The sequence below is a fragment of the Phyllostomus hastatus genome, unplaced genomic scaffold (genome assembly GCF_019186645.2).
Source record: "Phyllostomus hastatus isolate PE091 unplaced genomic scaffold, TTU_PhHast_1.1 phas_contig_17, whole genome shotgun sequence".
Lineage (NCBI taxonomy): Eukaryota > Metazoa > Chordata > Mammalia > Chiroptera > Phyllostomidae > Phyllostomus > Phyllostomus hastatus.
In genome coordinates, this window is record NW_025333664.1 from 37,634,853 (window position 1) to 37,649,666 (window position 14,814).

Here is a 14,814-nt window from a genome sequence, read left to right on the forward strand (position 1 = left end):
TGGGTCTTGAGGACCACAGGAAGTCTCAGCTGGCTGTTCCAGCCCTTGCTCTGCCCCTCCTGAAGTGAAGATATCTGTCCAAACCCCAACCAGAAGGGCAAAGACCCCCTTATTCACTCATGGAGCTCATTTCACACAGCAGTCTAGGCCACTCACAGCTCTGCTCAAGTAACCTCAGATCCTCAAGGGTGGGGACCATAGTCAGTGCATCTGGCCACCACACATCCCAAGGCTATGTTCACCCCACCTGGCAGGCAGTGGGGCCTGAGTGGCACAATGGGGAAAAGTGCTGGGGGCCAGGAAGCAACACATTTCACCTCCCACTCAGGCAGAGCTGCTGATCCTGACTTCAGAGAAACCAGAGCCACACTTGCTGTCTCCTGAGGGATCCAGCCACTCCTCATTCCTCATCCTAGGCTCAGCAGCCAGTGGGGAAGCCCCAGCAGAAAAGCAGACAAGATGGCAGTGCCGGGCGACAATGTTGGTTTTAATGGCATTAACATCCAGGAGGTCACACACCAGTTCTGGTTGGGAGGGGTGAGGGGCTGTGGCTTTGCTGGGCTGGGCTGGGCCCCTCCAGTCTGTGCCACAGCCTTTGAGACTCACCACCTGGTCCGCCCGCCTCCCGACCCACTGAAAGACAAAACAATTGCACTGATCGACATACAGATAGCTAGAGGTCCCGGCCTCCCCAGCACACAGCCTGGGGTCTGTCACAGCTGGTAAGGGCTTTGGCGTCTGCTCTGTGGTGGTCCAGGGCTGGTCATGGGGAATAGTGTTTATTGAATGTGACAAAGGTTCTTTTACAAACTGGGGGTCTGTCTGGAAGATCTACTTCTGTGGTTCTAAGAGACTCAAGTCTCTCATGTCTTCTCTCAGAGCCACCAGAGTTGGGCCTGGACAACGCTGTGTCGGTTTATTTGTAAGGAATGTATAAGGCATTTTGGTAAGTTGAACAGTAACTTCTTTTTCTGCAGAGGAGACTCAGACAGAGGTGCCCTCCTTTGAGCTGCTACCATCCTCCTGCAAACAGGGCAGAGGGAGAGTGAGTGTGGGCCAAGGAGCCAAGGGCACTTACCCCAACTCCCAGGGACCTCTAGGTCCCCCTGGATTTACATCCCATACTACTGCAAGCCCTTCAGAGAATACACAGGACATCTGGAGAACCAGAGCTGACTCCTGGGGCTGGAGGGGACGCCTGAGGATGGGCAGGAGCTGAGGGCCCCAAGTCTAGGTGAGGACCTTGGTCCCACAAGCTTTGGGCTGGTAGACATGCTTCTCACCAAAGAGAGTCACGAAAGGGTAGGTACTGCACATCCTGATGCTGCCTTCAGAAGTCTGTCCCCACCACCTTCTGCCCCAGGTCTGTATCTATTCTGCTTCCCAGGAGTCCTAGGGCTCCCAGTACCACGCCCACCCCTTCCATGCAGCCCTGGAGAGAGTCAGTGGCCCTGCATGGCCAGAGTACTCACTATTTTGTCCAGCTGCTCCTGCAACAACTTCACTGTATCTTTCTCCTTTGCCAGCTGTTCCTGGGTCATCTTCAAAAGCTCCTGTAATTTGGTGGCAGCACGTCCCAGGTCACTCGTTAACTTCTTCTCTTTTTCTAGTCTCTCCTGTGGATCAGAGGGTAGAAGGAGGTCAGCCTTCATGTGCCACATATCAGGAAGGCTGCCTGGTTATGCCTGTCAGGCCCAATGCCCTGGGAACTGGGAGCCCCATGAAGGTAGGAGGAGGCTGCCTCCCTCCTTGTTACCCAGAGACATGCAGCGATGACTGGGAGCAAACAGCCCAGGCTACAGTTGGGTTAGTGCCCTATCATCAACACCAAAAGAGCTTCCTGTGATACTAGGGATGCTCTGATGTGCACTGTGCAACACAGCATCCACTGAACAGACATGGTGGCTGCTAAACACTTGCAATATGGCCACTACAACTGAGGAACTGACCTTCATGTTTTATTTAATTTAAATTTAAATAGCCACATTGACTAGTGGCTGCCATGTGACCCTGGAGGTTTAGGAACTGCACCCCCCCGCCCACCATCAAATTAGGCTGCACCCTGCCTAAGGGGCTGCAAGATGGCTCCTCTCCCATTCCAGGTGGTGGCAATGGAAAGCCGGCACCCAGAGCTGAACCTACTAGAGTCTTGGAGCAGAGCCCACCCTTCTACCTTTAGCTGTGTGACCATGTTTGCTTCTGCAGACTCAAGGGGGCTGGTGCGGAGTTTCTCCAGCTCCTCCTGTAGCTGACACGCCGCGTTCTGAGCCTTGGCAGAAAAGGTGCAGTGCAGTTAGGGCATGGGGTATGGGTGAAACAACTCACAAACCCAACTAGACCACTTGGGGACAGAAGGGCACTCAGCACAATGAGATAACAGTTTCAGTTTGTGGACAGGATGCAGGTGACCGAATGCATAGCAACATCCCCAAGGGAGGGACCCTCCAGACCCACAACCACCTGCCTGGGCCACACCTCCACCATCCCCTCCACAACCCACTCAGGGTCCCCCAGGTAGGGCCTGACCTCCTCAAACTCAGTCATGAGCTTCTGCCGCTGCATCTGCTCGTCCTCCAGGATGGCTTCTGTATGCTCCAACTGTATTTTCAGCTGTATGGAAACACCACAAACATACTTTGGGAACCTGGTAAAGGACCCTCTTAGGGGCTCAGGGCTCCTGGACAGGCTGAAATCTGGGGACTCCACCTTCTAGCTGTCTGAAGCGTGACTGCTTTTCCTTGCCTCTGGCCAGTTGGAGTGGCCTCTACCCACCAGCCAGCCAACCAAGTCGCTTCCAAAGCTCCCCCTTTTCAGGAGATGGTGCCTCAGTCCCTGAGTACAAAAGCTGATGTGGCTGCAGGGAGATGCTGATGGGACCTCTGCTGACCTCCGGCACCTTTAATGAGGCCCACAGGACAAGGAAGCCTCAGAGTCACTAGGGCAAGCCCCACCCCACAGCAGTATCCCCACCCAGCAACCATCCCACTATTATTCTGGTGACAGGCCTCTGCCTCCTGGTGAGGGCTTCTACCTGCAATTACTTGGGCCAAAAGTCTGGAAAGCAAACACCCTGCTAGTGATACCCTAGCAAGGGCCACAGTGGGAGATCAGACCCCAATGGCAGGCCTGGCTGCCCCACCTCCCTCTCCCAGTCTGTCCCACATACCTTGTTAGGCTCAAGATTCCAACACCTCCCTACCTAGACACCTTCCCTGCCCTTTCATCTGCTCTGTGGCTTCCTCAGAGCCTAGGTGACCCAACCTAGGTATCTGGGCAGAGTGAGGTGGGGAGGGCAGGCAGTGGAGACTGCAAGTAGCAAATGTTTAGCCAGAACAGAGGCCCACCATCCCTGTGTAGAAGGGGCCCAGGGACAGTTAGTGACACACATCTGAGGACAAGCTCACCGCCCTAACCTCGACAGGGTCCTGCTCTGCTTGGGGGGGATCTGGGGGGGAAGCCGGAGACCCAGCTACGTCACCATCCTCTACGTGGCTCTTCATCTCACTCAACTGCTGCCTGACCTGAAACAGGGAGGGGTGGGTTTGTGCTCAGCCAGATGCACGCCCACCCTGCACACACACACAGATGCCCCCTTTCCCCACCCCCCCTTCAAGAGCACTGCAGATGCTCTCAACAGCCAAAGCCCCTGCAGCAGACCTGGTTTGGTAACTGTGACCTATGTCGGAGTCCTCAGGCAGGTTCACTGGGGTAGGGAACGAACGCCTTGACCCCTCAGCTGTGCCAAAACTAGGCCCAGGGTCCACTAGGGCCCTGGGCTGGGCTGGCCTGACCCATGTGTTCTGCCCCAAGACCAGCCAGCAAAGAACTCTCCCTAGGAGTAAGGTGACCCCTGATGGACACAATGTACACAGAGCTAAGAAACCCAAAATGGAGTAAGAGGCAGCCACCTGGCTCAGCATGGATAAGCACTGCCTAGGTCCTGGATTCCTGTCAGATGTTGTCCGCTGTTCAGAGTGCTTTTTGGGGTCTAGAAAAGATTATGAGATGACACTCGTGCCTAATAAGGTTCCCTCACCCCTCAGCTCCACTGCTGGGGGCAGGTGACACATCTGGTGGTCCCCAAGACCCCAGACCATTAAGCCTCAGATCTGAAGAGGCAGCAGCATCACCCATGAAGCTCAGCTAAAGGTTCCAGTCTGGGGAACTGGGTAGCCCTTGGCATGAACTTCCCAGGGGACAGAGGTGATCTAAGGCACCCCAAGTGTGTGGGGCCTGCTCCTTTTCTTCCCTCCCTCTCAACAATCCCTAAAGGTGAAAACCGAACTGCCCGGGCCAATGATGAGGACTCAGGGGAGTCTTCTCCACAGGTGCCCCCAGCCTGGGCAGGAGCCTGTCACCCAGACTTTGCTTTAGGGAGCAGCCCTTATGCTCAGGCAGTGACTCAGGATGTATGGCACCCACTCTCCGGTGTGACAGTCCCAAGTAAGGCCCCAGGGGAGACAAGAGTGAATGCACCACACAGGGGCTGCTCAAAGCTGAGTGGATGCTGCTGTGGTAACGTCAGCCCACGCATGAGACCTTTGGTCCCCTCACAGAAAACCAGACATATCCATTTGTATTGAAAATCTCCCAATTTCTAAGTGTTAACTAGTTCAAAAATTTTAAAAAGACCATACAGATTAAACAGAACACATTTGTGGCCTTACAGACTGCTGCTTGCAGCCCCCATCCCAGGAGCTGGTATTGGGACAGTGGGGCTCTACCTCTGTAAGGCTGGGCTAACCCTACCAAGGAGCAAGGACTGCGACTAGACACCAACACTGAAAACTGGGGGGACCCAGAGGCTGACCTCACAGCAGGGAGTTCTGCAAGTCTGCTTCTACTGCCAGCCATGAGGGAGGCCTCCATCCCAGCCCGAGTTGGACAGAACCAGGCTCAGCCACTGCTATGGTGAGAAGAGGCCCAAGCCCCATAGAGGACAAGGCCTGTGCTAACAGCCAGGGAGCAGAGAGCAGCCTAGCCCAAACACCACATGACACTGGGCTCACAGGAATCAGACTACACCAAGATTCCTGCACTGTGGCCTGGGACGAGTATGTACCAAGAAAGATGGGAGGTGGGACCTGAGTACATTGGTCTCAACAGCTACAGGCCCAGCTTAGACTTTTGAGCAAATGTGCAAGGAGCCCCTTCAGCACAGCCCAATCAAAGCCTGACCCAAACACCAAACTGGTGCACGTGGCACCACCACACTGCATTCCCTCTGACAGGACATAAAGGCACACCTGGAATGAATCTCACACACACGCCCCTCCGTGTCACACACTGTCCCACTCCACGTTCACTCACCAGGGCGAGCTCATTACTCTGCTTCTGGGCTTCACTTTTGGCTGCATCCAGTTGAGATTGAGATTCTAATAAAAGCTGCCTCAACTTGAGGAGAAAACAGACCCAGGCGATGCAGGGGTAAAGGATAAAGAAGAGAAAACCAGCTCCTGTGAGTTAGCACCTAAACACACAATCTAATACTACATCCCTGTAATCCAAACCCTGAAGTACACTGCAGAGCAGAGTGAGAGCAGCTGGCCCCCAGGCCTCTGGCAGCTCCCATTTCTTCTTTGAAGACTCAGGAAGGCTGGCATTCACTGTATGCCTTGTCTGGGGTCTTTGCAAATGTTTATGGATTATCCCACAAAATAAGGTCAACAGTTTCAGATCAAACCAGAATGGAGGTGCTTTCTGTTTCTCAAGTCAGAAAACAGTATCAGAGATAAGTCTACTTTCCCCAGAAATGGTGTCACCAAACCACGTGGAGAATTCTCTTGCTGCACAGCTGACCTGGCTTCACCCCTGCCCTGTTGGCTGACGCAAGCCCTAGAGCAAAGCCTGAGAACCGGAACTTCAGGCTCATCTTAATGAGAGCTGCTGAGGAGGGGCAACTCTGGACAGGCTGAGACCCCATGGGAGACTCACCCCTGCCACCTCTTTGGCATAGCTCTGGCACTCAGCACTAGCGGCTGCCATGTGCTTCTCCAGCTCTGCCTCCAGATGTGAGGTATGCTCCTTCACCTGGAAACACACACCCACATCACACATCAGAGGCCTCAAGCTGGCTAGCAGAAAACAGGGTGATGGGGTGACAAGTGTAGCTGGCCCGCTGATAAGAGCTAAGAGTCCTTCATGGCCCACTGGCTATGGAGCAAACCAAGGCCAGGAAGAAACAAGTCCATGGCAACAGAACTTTCTGTTCTGAAAGAACTTTCCTTTCTGAAAATGGTACCCAAACTCCAGCACTCCTGGGTCCATGTTCTCAGACCTCAGCAGTCAAGGAAAGGACAGCTTTCAGATTTATTTGCTAGGTGGATACCAGGGGCACCTTCTTCAAAGCCAGGGCTGACAATGTGTCTGCAGAGGGCAGTGGGGCCACCTCGTACACCTCCAACTCAGAAGGCCACTGTAGAACCCAATATTTACCATGGCTGGGCATTCTGCACATGGTCTACACTCTCTCTGGCCACTCAGGTTGTGAATGGCTCTCATTTAGGAAAAGCAGGACTGACAAGATCCCCAGCCACTCTTAAGACTTGGGAGTCCACAAGGGAGAACAACTGACATGGCCTCAGGAACAACACTGCTCTGCAATATGGAAAGCAACCCTCTGAGCAGATCCCCCATACGTACCTGATCTGAACTTTCAAGTTCTCCTTTTAGTTTCTCTACAATCTCTTCAAGATGTTTCACCATGGCCCGTGACTACAAAGCAAGGGGAAGGCTCTGTGTCAAATGCAAGCCCCATCTCTCAGGAAGCCCAGTGGTGCCCACCCACTCTGAATGTGACCCAGCAGCCTCTTCCTAGAGGTGAGTGTGGGGAGTGGGTGGGGTCTCCTTGAGATTGAGGACTTAGCTGTCATTCTGCAATCACCATACAAATATGGCATCACCAAAAACCAGCAAATGTGACTCTTGTCTCCCAAATGACCCCAGTGGCTTTCCCCTGGGATTTTTATAGGATTCTAACCCAGCTGTTTTTCTTGAGTAAGTTATGTTTGAATTCCTAGGGAAGGTGGACCTAGGGAAGGTGGACCTCCTGGGGCGATATTCCTGTTGCTGGACCCTGCCGAGGGTCAGAGGGCCTGTGCTGTACCTTCTGAAGCTCCTCCTCCGTGGTGCTGACTTTGGCCTTCCATACCTGCTCCTCCTGCTCCACACTCTTCTGAAGGTTTCTGAGCATGCCCTCCTGGGGAGGCAGGCACTGAGGCAGGGCCCTCTCTGTGGAGGCCCCGCCCCACATAAACATACAACTGAGTTGTCCTGTCCCTTTAGTCTCTCTGTGATGGCCACCTGACTGCCAGTGTGACCATGCTCTGATTTTTGTCAGTCAGTATCACATGGGGAGCAAAGTGGGCCATAGTCCTGGAGTGGGGCCCTCTGGCCAATATGTGAAGGAAGGCTGCGGACCACACATGGGAATGACACCTGTGACCAAATGAGGCCACAGGATTCTCATCTCTGTCAAGTTTTCCCCCAGTGCCAAATGCAGAACAAGGAACACAGGATGGGGCCAGTCAGGGTGAGAGAACTAGATCTAGCGTTGCTCCTGGAGTCACAGAGACCACGACTTCAAGCCAGCTGTCAGCCAAATGCTCATATCTTCCCTTCCCTTCCCATACTGCTGTATCATATGACCAAGTCTCTCCAATTTGATTGAGATAGAGTTCTGGCCAAGATGGAGATGTAGGTAGAAATCCTTCCTCACACAACCAAAAGGAGGATGGATAATGACCAATCTAAAAATCAATAAACAATCAGAAATGCCAGAAAATCAAACTGCATGGAACTCCAACAACCAAGGAATTAAAGAAACAGTCAACCAGAACAACCAGACTAAGATGCCAGTGGACCATGACAGCAGGGCTGGCTGAGAGAACCCTGGGCAAAGCAGCAGACCATGGGGGCAGGGGCTGGCTACAGCGAGGCAGCAGGCTGCCTGGGTGAGGCTGGCTGAACAGGAAATTGAGACTCAGAGCTGACTATGGAATATGGTGAGAGTTGCCCCGGTAGGAGAAACTCTCAGTCTCGCATGAGGGTTCCTAGGAAAGTGTGATAGAGACAGGCGGGGGGGGCCTGCACTGTTTCCTCCCTGGCCCCTCCCCCACAGACTGCTGCAGTACAGCAAGGAGGGTTGCCCTGCCCTGGGGAATACCTAAGGCCCTGCCCCCTTACGACTTACCAGGTGCCCTGAGGCAAAGAAATAGGGCCCAAATGAAAGAATAGGGAAAAATTCTAGAAAGAGAGCTAAGTGATGAGGAGATAACCAACCTATCTGATGGAGAGTTCAAAGCCCTTACCAGGGCTGTCAAAATGCTCACAGAACTGAATGACCCTGGTTGAAAAATGAAAGAACAAATGAAAGATACACAAAATGAAATAAAGCAAAATATTCAGGGAACTAACAGCAACAGGAAGGAAACCAGGACTACTCAAATCAACAATGTGGAACAAAAGGAAGAAATAAACATCCAAGCAGAACAGAAAGAAGAAATAAGAATGAAAAAAATGAAGAGAGGCTGAGGAACCTCTGGGACAACTTGAAACGTTCTAATATCCAAATTATAGGGGTGCCAGAAGGAGAACAACAGCAGCAAGATATTGAAAACTTATTTGAACAAATAATGAAGGAAAACGTCCTGAGTCTTGTGAAGAAAATAGACTTCCAGGAAGTCCAGGAAACTCAGAGAGTTCCAAAGAAGTTGGATTCAAACAGGAACACACCAAGGCACATCATCATCAAGTTACCCAAGATTAAGATAAAGAATCTTAAAAGCAGCAAGAGAAAAGGAGACAGTTACCTACAAAGGAGTTCCCATAAGACTATCAGCTGATTTCTCAAAAGAAACCTTGCAGGCAAGAAGGGGCTGGAAAGAAGTATTCCAAATCATGAAAGGCAAGGACCTACATCCAAGATTACTCTATCCAGCAAAGCTATCATTCAGAATGGAAGGGCAGATAAAGTGCTTTCCAGATAAGGTCAAGTTAAAGGAGTTCACCATCACCAAGCCATTATTATATGAAATGTTAAAGGGACTTAATCTAAGAAAAGGAAGATAAAAAATATGAACAGTAAAATGACAACAAACTCACAACTATCAACTAATAAACCTAAAAAAATAAAAGAAAGAAAAAACAACGAAAACAAAAACTAAGCAAACTAGAATAGGAACAGAATCAGAGAAATGGAGATCACATGGAGGGTTTTCAGTGGGGAGGGAGAAGGGAGGAATAAGGGGAAAAGGTACAGGGAAGCAGCAGCATAATTGGTAGGCATTAAATAGACAAGGAGAGGTAAAAATGATATAGGAAACAGAGGACTCAAAGAACTTCTATGTACAACCCATGGGCATGAACCAAGGGTGGGGGAATGCTGGAGGGCTGGGGGGTGCAGGGCAGAGGAGAAATAAAGGGGTAAAAATTGGGAAAACTATAATAGTATAATCAATAAAATATACTTGAAAAAAAGTCTTTCCAATTCCCTGAGAGCAGACTCACACTTTCATCTCAGCCCTCTCCATAGCTTAGAAGCAATGAAGAGCAACTGAGCACCTTCCTTATCCCTTTTACTATTCAGTCAATAATATGGGGCCCGGACTGGGTCAGCGACTTGCCCAAAGTCCTACAGAGCCTCTGAAGCCAGGGGTTTTCAAAGGGCCAGTGGGCTTTCCCAAACCACCACCTGCTTCCTGCCCTCCAGGCCTGGAAGCCCCCTCACAGGATAGAGGCCCCAGCCCTCCTGCCTTACTGTCTCAGCCAGAATGGTGCGGTATTGGTCACACTCAGACTGCAGGGTACTCTGGATCTCCTCAGACTCCCTCAGCTTGGAGGCCAGATCCTAAGGGCAGATGGCAGAACAGAGCTCACTTAGCCAAGCACAAAGGCTTCTCTGGTGGCCTGATGAAACCGAAACACATCCCTTCCCAGGGAGGGGAGAGCAAGTGGCAGCCCCTCAAGGGTATGTTTATGACCTGCTTACCAAGAGGGGCTCTGTGTTCACTGCCGGTTGCTTGAGCAGTTCTGGGCCTTTCTCTCTGAGTTCCCGGAGCCACTCGGTATAATTCTGCAACAAAAATGTGTGAAGGGGAGCTGAGTGGCATTCTTGACAAGCAGTGGGGTCCCAAGGAGTGCCCCTCCACTACCTGGTGGGTTGAATCAGAGAGGGCTGGGAACATGGCCAGCAGGGCCTCCTTGGTCTGTGCCTCCATCAGGCTGAGCTGCTTTTCCGATACCTCCTGTAAGGGGGGGGTGGGGGGGGTGGGGGGGGTGGGAAGGGAGGGCACTGTTCAGATGCGGAGCTTTAGAGCAACCTCTGGGGAGTGTTTTAGAGATGCTGGGGTCTCCACCCCAGGAAGGAACAAGGGCCAAAGGAGAAGGTGGATAGCTTCATGACCATCCCACAGCCTGTGCCAGGTCAGTTTTAAACAGACTCAGTTCTAACAAAGGGGGATAGCAGGCTGGCCCTTGTGGCAGGTATGGGTTAATCCAACACCTCCCAGCAGATCCTCAGGCTAAATCAGTTCTCAATTTCCAAGTCACCCGTGTGTGTCTGTGTATACACATGCATGTATGTGTGCATACACTATGGGGATGGGGGAGGGGGTCGAAGCTACTGTGGAAGCCAAGCACAAGGTGAAGAAGATGTGTATCTCCCACTAGCCACTAGAGTTATGAACTACTGCTGGCCAGGGGTGGTAGGACCCCCTAGTAACCCTGGAGGAAGGAAGAATCAGTACTCCTACTTTGCAGAGAAGGAATTAACTCGGTGAGGATACGACCTTGGTCAGGTCACGTCTCTCCCAAAGCCTGACTCATGCTGTGGTCATGCCATACTGGGTCAGTGCCCACATTGGTCCTCCTTGAAGTTCCCACTCACAGCCTAAAGACCAAAGGAGCTACAAAGCAAAGCCTAAGACAGCAGCATCCCCTGAAGACAAGTAACACCCCCTCTCTCCACACCCTGCAGGGCTGGGGAGTGACCACAGGAGATTTCTGACAAACAGAAAGTCTCCTCTAATAACCTGTCCCCAGCAAGTTGAACCTACTGCTAGCTGTTCGATAATCTCAGCATGGCCTGAGACCCAGCTTGAGCCCCAAGGGCAACATTAGGACCTCCAACTGGTTTAGAGCTGTCAATTGGTGCTCTGGACTATGTGTAGGGAGGACGTCTGACAAATGGACACCCAGCCTGACCACAGCACCACAAGGTCAGGACTCAAGTCTTAGAAGCAGACTCTTCTTGACTCACCTATTGATCCATAGACAATGCCCATGGCCTGCCATAGACCTCTGACCACTGCTCAGGTCCCCAGTTATGGAGTCTGAGGCCACAGCCAGTGGAGCCTGAGCAAGTCAGGTGATATCTCTGGTCACAGATTCTGCATTTACCACAGAAAAGCCAGACAGGCTCCCAGGTCACCTCTGGAGAGTCTCTGCCACAATGGGACCCAAGGCCAGCCCTCCAGCTCCCACCTCATCCCAGAGTCCCATTTTATACAACCTTTGGACTTCCTGGGAGGCTCATGAAGTCAATGCAAAGCTCCTGATAACAGGAAAGACATTTGTTCTGCATCAGCAAGGATGGGAGGGGAGAGCTAGCCACCTGGGGTGCTACATTGGGGATAGAAATGTGTGGTGGTGGGCAAGGCCTCCACTTGCTGCAGCTGCAGGCCATGTCCCCAACCAGAGCCGTGGCACTGGCTCCCGCCCCAGGGCTCCAGAAGTAATGTGAGGACCCCAGATACTGAGATGCCTGTACTCTCTCTAACCTGGAGCATAGGACCAATGTGGACGTCAGGGCTTGAGTGCTGCTAAAGATGTCCTTCCCCTCTGTGACTTACTATAAAGAGCAATCACAGAACCTACTGGACCATGATTTCAAAGGGCCTGAGAAAACAGCAGGATCAGACAAAGTACCAGAGTTTTGAAGACGGCTCAATGTTGAGCTTACTCACAGGAAGTGTAGGCAGGTGGGCTCACAGCCCCAATGGCCTCTGTCTCTGCCCCCTGATGGCAAAGGGCCCAGGTAAGAAATAGCAATCAAGGGTACATTTCCCCCTGCCATCTTACGGAGAGATCAGGGGAGTGGGGAACAAGGAAGATGGAAGAGCTGGGGCACTCCATGTACTGGCCCCTTGGAGGGACCCTGGTATGGATTTCTGAGACACTCCAGGGCCAAGGCTGCACTGCACACAGTGTGTGAGTTTTGTGTTTTGCTAAACTACACAAAGTGCCGCTGATCAAGTCTTCACTAGCAGGAAAGACAAGGATGAGACTCTGACCTTGGCCTGGGTAAGGGAACGAAGCTTTTCCTCGAAGGCTCTCTCAGCTGAGGCCAGTGCCTCCATCGCCTTCCAGTTCTTCTCTCGGAGGTCCTGAGGGGAGGACATGGAAAAAGTCAGTAGCTAGACGGGCAACGGCTGATGTATCCCCCATGAGCTGCCTCAGTGGGTCTCAGCAGGGCAGGGTCTCCCTGACCCCACTCTGGATCCCACAGGGGGCCTGCAAAGGGACAAAGTGACCTTTCTCTTGGGCTGCACCCACTGGGCCTCTCTCAGGCAGCACTAACACAAGGCCAAGGTGCTGCAGCCCACTATGGTGGGGAGGCTGTGTCATCAGGGTGGGTGTAGTCTGAGCATCTTTTCAGGGAGACTACCACAGAGGAGGGATGGTCAGCGTGACTCCTAAGAAAGAAGAGGCTCCTGTTACCAAACAGTAAACACTGACTCCGTGGCTGGCTCTGGCCAAGCCAGGCACAGATAGGAATAGGTAGACACTCTTCTGGGGAGAGCAGACAGGGCTACCTGAAAGCTCAGGCTCTCTGAGGGGCAGTAGGTAGGCAGCCTGGTGGGGAAGATACAGCCAAGGCTCCTGTGCATCCCCCCCCCGACCCCCCACACAGAGGAAAGAGACTTCCACATCCCCTTTTCCTGATGCAGCCTCCCTACTACAAGGTGACTGACCACATGACCCTGGTAAGGCTAACAGAAGCATTTTCTCCATAATGGGGGCTCCATGTCAGGACACATGACCCAAGATGATTTAATGGGAAGTCTGCCCTGGGTCTCTGGATGGACCTCAGGGGCAAAGAGGCTCCCCAAACCCTCAAAGACAGGCTTTCAGCAGTGAGTAGCAGAATAGGATGTGAAGAGGCAGCTGGGCCCCTTCCATACTAGTCTTAGGCCAGCCTCACCCCCACCACTGCCCCCTGTGCACACACATGCCCTTTGACATGCATGCCATTCTCAGCCCCATCACCTCTGTGTACATATGTCCCCAATACTCACGTTGTTCTTCACTTTCTGCTGCTCAACTGCCTCCCTGAGCTCAGTGGCCTCCTTTTCCAGACACCACAGCTGGGACTCCAGCTCCTTGAAGCTGGAGAGAGATGGTCGGGTCACTGCTGGGCTCTGAAGGCACACAGCCCCCAGTCTTGTCTCAGGACTAGCCAGAAGCACCTCCCACTCTCCTGACTGCCTCTTGGGGCACAAGCTTTTGGGAAGAACAAGCAGCTACCTACTCCCTTAACTCATTCTGAATGCCCTGGGACCAGGGTACAGATCCCAGAGGCCACCAGAATCCCACTTGGTGACAATGGCCACTGAGACTAGAGAGGTCAGAGGCCAGAGGCCAGGGTAGGGATGGAACCAGACAGTTGAGTTTTGGGGAAGCTTTTTCCTCTAGTGAATCAAGTCCACTCCTGGTTACACAGCTCTTGGCCAACCTGGTTCCACTCTGTCCCCACGAAACTTGCCAGCTGGCCCTTCTCAGAGGACACTTGAGCTACAGACTCATGTGGCATTGTCACCTGCACACCCACAGACTCTGAGCACTGCTATTCTCGGCAGCTCACTGGATACAGCAGGACCATCCCTTATCCAAATCCTAACTCTGCTGAGACTTAAAAGCTGCTCCCTCAGTCTGTGCCTGGCTCCAAGAAAGCAGCCCCAAGATGACCTCCCAAGATGTCTGTCCCATCTTTTCACGCTTTTCTCCAGATACAGTGGCCCAATGGGTTTCGTTCAATCTCATCATGGAAAGCAAAAGGCTGACACTACAACCATACTAGCTGTTCTGAGGAACAGGCTTCAGATGGACACTTGGATATGTTATCTTCTGCATTAAGGTTTGGGACCAGGAAGGCCCTACGGATATATGAAATCTAAAGTCCAGAGTGATCATGCTGACCTGAATCAGCACAACCAGAGCCACTGGGAAAGTGGGAAGGAAGCCCCACCAAGGACACTCCTGCCAGAGGAAGGCTGCCACTGCCAACAGATGGGGACAAATATATTTGTATTACTTATTATGGGCCATGATTGAAAACTTGTTGATAACCACCATTCTAATGCATGTTAGGAGTAAACATAATTTCAGCGCGGGCTGAGCACGCTGGTTATCCCAACCATCCTACCTGGGAATGGATACCCACTATACACCAACTCACATCTTTATTCTAAATACAGTTTGCATCTGGCCTTGAAGACAGCTGTTGACTTCTTAGATGTTGGTTTCAAGCCCACAAAACCCTGACCCCACCCTCAAAATTCCTATGGGACCCTTCACAGATCTTCCCTCCAGTCCCTGCATTACACAACAGCTCGTCTCCAGCATACTCCAGGAGGGTCCCCAAAAGAACAAAAGCCCTGAGGAAGAAGACTCAGCAGGCCAGTGGCGAGGACACATTGACAACCACCCCTTGGTGACCTCTGAGTTCTAGAACGTCTAGGGAAAGATAACTCATTTCCACTGAACAGAATGGCCGGGCCTAGACATAGCTTTCAGAAAAAATGTCTGAGAAGGAAA

The 14,814-nt window shown here is 52.1% G+C and overlaps 1 protein-coding gene across 6 annotated transcripts in view; it reads right to left on the reverse strand.

Annotated features, from left to right (window-relative positions):
• Positions 1-466: 466 nt before the first annotated feature.
• The window catches only part of RRBP1 (ribosome binding protein 1), a 79,165-nt gene continuing 64,817 nt past the window's right edge, over positions 467-14,814 (reverse strand). For 3 of the 6 annotated variants that reach the window (XM_045832813.1, XM_045832814.1, XM_045832808.1), the window contains exons 11-24: positions 13,296-13,386; positions 12,291-12,383; positions 10,152-10,244; positions 9,989-10,072; positions 9,758-9,847; positions 7,106-7,198; positions 6,643-6,714; positions 5,935-6,030; positions 5,311-5,394; positions 3,405-3,521; positions 2,527-2,610; positions 2,174-2,269; positions 1,473-1,616; positions 467-1,023 (exon numbers count right to left, since the gene is read on the reverse strand). In XM_045832813.1, the coding sequence (XP_045688769.1) occupies positions 985-1,023; positions 1,473-1,616; positions 2,174-2,269; positions 2,527-2,610; positions 3,405-3,521; positions 5,311-5,394; positions 5,935-6,030; positions 6,643-6,714; positions 7,106-7,198; positions 9,758-9,847; positions 9,989-10,072; positions 10,152-10,244; positions 12,291-12,383; positions 13,296-13,386 (1,276 nt within the window). In that variant the 3' untranslated portion in view covers positions 467-984. The remainder of the gene's footprint in view (positions 1,024-1,472; positions 1,617-2,173; positions 2,270-2,526; positions 2,611-3,404; positions 3,522-5,310; positions 5,395-5,934; positions 6,031-6,642; positions 6,715-7,105; positions 7,199-9,757; positions 9,848-9,988; positions 10,073-10,151; positions 10,245-12,290; positions 12,384-13,295; positions 13,387-14,814) is intronic. The other 3 variants (XM_045832809.1, XM_045832811.1, XM_045832812.1) reach the window with 3 other exon arrangements.